This window comes from Oncorhynchus keta, chromosome 5 (assembly GCF_023373465.1).
Source record: "Oncorhynchus keta strain PuntledgeMale-10-30-2019 chromosome 5, Oket_V2, whole genome shotgun sequence".
NCBI lineage: Eukaryota > Metazoa > Chordata > Actinopteri > Salmoniformes > Salmonidae > Oncorhynchus > Oncorhynchus keta.
The window spans coordinates 70,478-77,689 of record NC_068425.1 but is presented as its reverse complement, the minus strand read 5'-3'; the positions used below and the strand labels follow the sequence as shown (position 1 = coordinate 77,689).

The following is a 7,212-nucleotide window of genomic DNA, read 5'->3' as shown; positions in this document are numbered from 1 at the left end:
CAATGTTTTTTTATTTTTATAAAAAAATTAAATGTGACATGGCCTTAAGAATGAACAATTTGCCTCCCTGAGGCCTGCTGCTTTGATTAGCAAGTCACTCTCCCGCCATGTACTCAAGAGACAAATGTGTTCTGATTGTATAACATTTCAAAATGTGCAAGAAAACCCCAGCTTTGTCGAAGAGATGAGGGTTTCTGCTTTCTGTAGGTATTTTTATTTCTCAACTTTCAATATTCAACTCAATAGCAACTATTTTACAACCAAGATATTGCTTTGAGATAGACTGTTGCCGCACAGCAAGCGGTACCGGAGCGCCAAGTCAAGGATTAAAAGGCTCTTTAACAGCTTCTACCCCCAAGCCATTAGACTGCTGAACAATTCATAAAAATTGCCACCAATTTACATTGACCCCCCGTGCATAGTCACTTCACCCCCACCTACATGTACAGATTACCTCAACTAGCCTGTACCCCTGCAACCGGACTCGTTACCGGTGCACCCTGTATATAGCCTCGTTATTCTTACTGTGTTACTTTTTATTTTAGCCTACTTGGTAAATACGTTCTTCTTCTGGAACTGCACTGTTGGTTAAGTGCTTGAAGTAAGCATTTCACAGTAAAGTCTACACTTGTTGTATTCGGCGCATGTGGCAAATACAGTTTGATTTGATATGGAAATGCGCACCGGCCATTACGAGGGCATAGCAACTATTTAACCCAATGAGTCCCACCATGATGCTGGTGTGATTTGATGCTTTTAAACTTTGTGTTTGAGTTAGACTTCTGGGTTGTACCATTGCAGGGGACCAGGTCTTTTTACAAAAACATCTGTAGAGTCCAAATGGTTTGAGCTACAAACTATTAAGTTAGATATGAAAAGCTGAGACTCTCATAAACACACGTTTTCCTCACGCTTTGCTCTATGACCAGTGGTGATTTTAGAATGTTAACCTTGGTGGGGCCAACTCAACATTTTTTAATTGGGATGCATACCAGCAAAGCCACTACACAACACAAATCAATACAATAATTGGACTAGAACAGTGACAAACAGAGCCCGCAAACTATTAGGGTCTCCATAAAGCTGTCCCAACAGCAGTCCAAACACCTTACCACTGTTACACCTGGCTAAACTGGAATTACAAGTGTGTGTGCATGCAGGAGTGCGAGCGCCACACGCACAGGTAAAGAAGTATACACACAACCACACACTCACATAATATTTATTTCCAGAATTCCAAAGAGGCACAATGTTGCAAACTATACAGTAGCCTAGTAATTACATAAACTATTGCATTTTTTTCAATAGCATTTTTATTTTTCCATATACAAAGTCTGTACTACTTTTGAATGTTTACTTGACAACCATTTTCTAAGTGTACAGATAATATATAACATGATTTCATACTTCACTTTTAGACATTCTCTTTTTATGACCAAAAGTCATAGGGAGTACAGAGGCTATTCCATCCAATGAGGGAAGCTCTTTACATCTTACTGAAAATGTGAGCAGCATTGAAAATAAGATCTTTCACAAAGCAACGCATTTATCATTTATAAAGACAATTTACACATAAGGCGAACGCCATGGTTTACAGAGTAAAATCCAACCATGTCACATTGTTTTGTCATGTATTTTCTGGTACAATGTTGACATCCTCTGTGCAAGTACACCATATTAGTCAAAGAAAACATTTTGACAATACAAACTGCAAGACAAGCCAACTTATTTTGAGGGATGAATATCTGTACAAAACACATGCCTGTAATTTATGTACACTCTTAGAAAAAAAAGATTCTTTGGCTGTCTCCATGGGGGAACCCTTTGAAGAACCCTCTCTACATGGAACCCAAATGGGTTCTTCAAAGGACTCATGGGGACAGCCAAAGAACCCTTTTAGAACATTTGTTTCTCTAAGAGTGTAGGTTGGCTATTATTCAGCTTGTTTGGTACAAATGAAGATCCTACGAAGCACTTTGTGTCAAAGCAGTTCTTCATTGCAGACTTTTCTGTTCGACAACAGACAAATGAAAAAGGCTACAAAGATACAGATATATTGTCCTACCTTTAAGCTGCACCAATACGTACTTAAATGTCCATTGTCAAGGTTAAAAATGCCAAATATAGTGAACAAAAATAGAAACGCAACATGCAACAATTTCTACGATTTTACAGAGTTACAGTTCATATAAGGAAATCAGTCAATTGAAATAAATTCATTAGGCCCTAATCTTTGGATTTCACATTACTGGGCAGGGGCACAGGCATGGGTGGGTCTGGGAGGGCATAGGCCCAGCCAATAAAATTTGTTTCCCCCCACAAATGTGCTTTATTACAGACAGAAATAATCCTCAGTTTCATCAGCTGTTTGGTCTCAAACGATCCCGCAGGTGAAGAAGATGGGTGTGGAGGTCCTGGGCTGGACTGGTTACACGTGGTCTGCAGTTGTGATGCCCGGTTAGACTTACTGACAAATTCTCTAAAACAACATTGAAGGCAGCTTATGGTAGAGAAATTAACATTAAATTATCTGACAACAGCTCTGGTGGACATTCCTGCAGGCAGCATGCCAATTGTACGCTCCCTCAAAACTTGAGACATCTGTGGCATTGTTTTGTGTGACAAAAGTGCACATTTTAAAGTGGCCTTTTATTGTCCCCAGCAGCAGGTGCACCTGTGGAATGATCATGCAGTTTAATCAGCTTCTTGATATGCTACACCTGTCAGGTGGTTGTATTCTCTTGGCAAAGGAAAAATTCTCACGAGCAGGGATGTGAACAAATTTGTGCACAACGTTTGATAGAAATATACGTTTCTGTGCGTATGGACAATTTCTAGGATCTTTAATTTCAGCTCATGAAACATGGGACCAACACTTTACATGTTGCGTTTAAATTTTTGTTGAATACATACATACATACATACATACATACATACATACATACATACATACATACATACAAAAATGGTCCTTTGAAGAATAATTGAATAATGAAGACAGTAGAAGGGAAAAAATTGACAACAGTTGCTCAAAATATATTGCTGAAAAAGTGGAGGGCCCATTTGCTTTCAGCATAACTTCATGTTTAAACAGACGTATGCTGCAACCAAAGCTGATTACTACTCAAGAAATAATTCATGAAAATATATGAAATGTATTGAAGCCAGGAATATATTGTGGGGTCCCTTTATAAATACAAACTGTACATACAGAGAGATCCTCACATTCAAATCTTAACATATCCGATGACCCTGAAAACCCTCAAGGAAATACTGATAGAAAGCCTTTCTCAAGACTTGTGCGTTGAGAGAGAAGGTGTGTTTGGTTTTTTGTGTTTGTGTGTGTGTGTGTGCAGCAGAATAAACCAAGCTGTCTCAATTCCCCTGCTTTGGCTATGGGCCAGTGTGTTGGGGGCATCCTGCTGGTCAGAAGCCCTCACTGCTATCGTCAGTTTGTGGAGGGGCAAGAAGGGAGGTGGGGGAGAGAGGGGGTCACTGTACCGCACACATGGAGCTGCGCGGGGGGTTGACTGTCCTCGCCACAGGTTCTTGACTGTAGTTCACGATGTCTGCCTTCACCACACGCTATGGAAACACACAGACATAAAGAAAGACATAAACAGAGGCAAAATATGAGAAAGCTGCCACCACACAAGAAAATCCATCTGATTTAAAGTGGTTATATGTCACTTTTTGGGCGACCTGAAACATTTCACATAGAAATGTTGATCTATGATCTCTACTGATCTATGATCTCTATTTGAAAGAAAGTCTAAGAAGCAGTATATCAGTTCTATGTGCGCTATTTCTATGCTTCCATTCCTAAAATGAGTTTATGTCTTTTACTTTCGGTTTTGTACACCAGCTTCAAATAGCTGAAACAATACTTTGGGTTATAGAAAATATATTTCACAGCGGATTAGAAGGTATAATGATTCTCTACACTATACCATCTTATTTTGTCACAAACTGAAATTTGGTAAACTATTAGAATTTTAGCAACCAGGAAATGGAGGAGCGATTTCTGCATCGTGCAACTTTAAACACTAATTATATTAAATGTACCTAATGGATACTACAAAATATTTGCAATTTGTTCCTGCATAGTCCAGAAATCTATGGATCACAAAGCAGGCCCCAGGTCTTCCTTCCCAGGCCCCAGACCATACTTATATCATTCAAATACCTTTCATTTGTCACATTCAGAAAAACATGTAAACTGAAGTATACAAGTTAATGGATGAATGTTGTGGTAAAAATAACATATGGAGAATCTGCTCTAGTCTCTTTGCAGATGCAGCCAGCTCAACGCCAATCACAAGTGTAGAAACAGGTCAAACAGACACAAACTCTGTCCGGGGACCAAGCCCACTTCTCTGGATCATACTGATGCAGCCCACTGAAATAGTCGGGAATTCCTGGCAACATCTTCTATACCAGTATCATTTCAGGGTTTTTTCTCTTAATTATGCGACATAAAATATGTTACTCCAACAAAATGTTTGTGCCAAACTACTGTAGGACCAGTCTAAACCAACCAAAGATTTTCTCTGTTAATAATCAAACTAACTAATCACTCAATTAAAGTGGAACTGACAGCGTTAACTACTTTGCAGATATGAAAACAGACAATCATAATATCAAACCTTTATAAGAGGTATTAAAAATAGGTTGTGTTTGTCTAAAATTGGCATGCTGCAGAGTAAGGCATTGTTGGTAGAATAGATGGATGCAGTTCAGTACGTGATAAATATATCTAATTCACCAATACTGGACTCTACACAGACCAGTGTGCCCTAGCCATTCAGAGATACAGTATTCTCAAACACATTCTTTGAAAGTACGAAAACGTGAAAATGACAATTTCTAAGTGCTCGCTTCTCCATACACCTGGGGGTGTATATAAACAGATTTGAATAAGATTTCATGTTGTTAAAACGCTGTCAGTTCCACTTTAATTCCCACAATTAAAATACAACAACAACCTCTACCACAACCACTTCGTAAGGGGTCTTGCGGTTTCATACCAGACAGTATATTTCAGGAGAAATATATATCTGTGTGAGACTGTGTGTTGACATACTTCCAACTACTGAACCGAACAGATTTTGCTCTGATTGGTCTCCTGTCTAACGGGGACTTCGTCCTGATGGTAGTCCACCAGCTCAGCTTTCACAATCCTCTGTGCAGCACACACCAATGGAGAGATGGAAGGAGACAAAACCAGGGGGAGTAGAAGAGGAAAAGAAAGAGAGAGAGAAGAAATAAGGAGAAAGAAAGAAAAAGAAAAGAGGAGAAAGGAGAGAGAGGACAGGAAGGAAAACAAAGATGCAGACGTACAGTTGGTACAGTTGGTTAGAATGCAGGATGAGGAGAGGTGAAGACAGGGTCATGGAGGTGACAGTGAGAAAAATGAAAAAAAAACTTGAGAAATAGATTGAACAGGAGAATAAACAAATGAGAAGCACCGGGGTTTACACAGGAAAATGTCCATGACCAAAATACATGTGTGAAACATGGTCATTTACAAACGAAGAACACTCCGAAAAAAATATATATATCTGTGTGAGACTGTAATACTCCCAGGCAGATATGAATTGTGTGTGTGTCAAATATTGGTTTATCCATTCAATAAAGATTTGGGAGTATTGTAGCGAGTGAGACTTAAAAAAACCTCTTTAAGTTTAATGCGTTAGTCTGCCCAAATGTATGTGTACGTCCTCGGCTCCTCTTCTACTAACATTTTACCAGGTGAAGTTTTAAAATCAACCTTTACATCTTCAATGAGGAAAGGTATAGCGAGCACCTTTCCCTATTCTTGACGTCTCTGAGTGAAAGTGATCTTACAGCTAACCCTGTCAGAAATCCAACTGAGCTCATCTGGGCTTGTATTCAAAAAACGTTTCAGAATAGGAGTGCTGATCTAGGATCACTTCCCTCCCGTCCAATTCATTATGATCCAAAAGGCAAAACCCAAGACGCTTCATGCATAAGGGCCCTGGACATTGAGTAACAGGAACAGGGCAGGTTCTGAACTTAGTTAAAACTCAGAACTCAGACCTGGATTGGGGAGCCAGCAAAGACCAGACATCGTGGTTGAAACCCAGGCCCTGGTTGGTTGGTTGATTAACGAGCTGCCGACGCCTGGTGTTGGACCCTGTGAGTAATCAGCGGCCCCAGTATCTGATCGTCCAGGCAGGGGGCAATGACGGAGTAGGCTCCCAGGCCAATGAGATCTTGCCAGGGGCCCTGACCCCCATGTACAGCTCTCTAAACCCGACAGCTGATAATGAGGCTTTCTTGCCCCCCCCCCCTACAAGACCCTAGAGCTGCCCCCTGGCCTCCATCCCCAAATGCCTACAACTCACAACATAATTCCAACCATTGTTGACACTACACTTCACAAGGTAGAAAAACTGACTGTTTTTTGGCAGACAATTCAAAAACATTTATTCTTTCTGCTTCTTATTTCTTTCTCCAGTGAATGTTGAGAGGCCTTCAACTATTGTAACCTCAGTCTTACCCCAAACCGAACCCATTCGATGAAGATGCACCACTGATGTGGGATAGTCTTCACTCCACCTGTGTTACAGTTGAAGTCGGAAGTTTACATACACCTCAGCCAAATATATTTAAACTCAGTTTTTCACAATTCCTGACACTTAATCCTAGTAAAAATTCCCTGTTTTAGGTCAGTTAGGATCACCACTTTATTTTAAGAATGTGAAATGTCATAATAATTGTAGAGAGAATGATTTATTCCTTCTTCCTTGCCTTTCAGGTTATGTCGATATAGGAGTCGTTTTACTGCGGATATAGATACTTTTGTACCCGTTTCCTCCAGCATCTTCACAAGGTCCTTTGCTGTTGTTCTGGGATTGATTTGCACTTTTCGCACCAAAGAACGTTCATCTCTAGGAGACAGAACGCATCTCCTTCCTGAGCGGTATGACAGCTGCGTGGTTTCATGGTGTTTATACTTGCGTACTATTGTTTGTACAGATGAACGTGGTACCTTCAGGCATCTGGAAATTGCTCCCAAGGATGAACCAGACTTTTGGAGGTCTACATTTTTTTTCTGAGGTCTTGGCTGATTCTTTTGATTTCCCCATGATGTCAAGCAAAGAGGCACCGAGTTTGAAGGTAGGCCTTGAAACACGTCCACAGGTACACCTCCAGTTGACTCAAATGATGCCAATTAGCCTACCAGAA

The 7,212-nt window shown here is 40.3% G+C and overlaps 1 protein-coding gene across 2 annotated transcripts in view; it reads right to left on the bottom strand.

The window, feature by feature from the left end:
• Nucleotides 1-1,206: 1,206 nt before the first annotated feature.
• The window catches only part of LOC118384215 (ras-related protein Rab-28), a 50,380-nt gene continuing 44,374 nt past the window's right edge, over nt 1,207-7,212 (bottom strand). The window contains exons 7-8 of one of the 2 annotated variants that reach the window (XM_052518324.1): nt 3,502-3,585; nt 1,207-2,674 (exon numbers count right to left, since the gene is read on the bottom strand). In XM_052518324.1, the coding sequence (XP_052374284.1) occupies nt 2,522-2,674; nt 3,502-3,585 (237 nt within the window). In that variant the 3' untranslated portion in view covers nt 1,207-2,521. Of the gene's footprint in view, nt 2,675-2,895; nt 3,586-7,212 lie in introns of those variants that run through there. The other variant, XM_035770535.2, reaches the window with a different exon arrangement.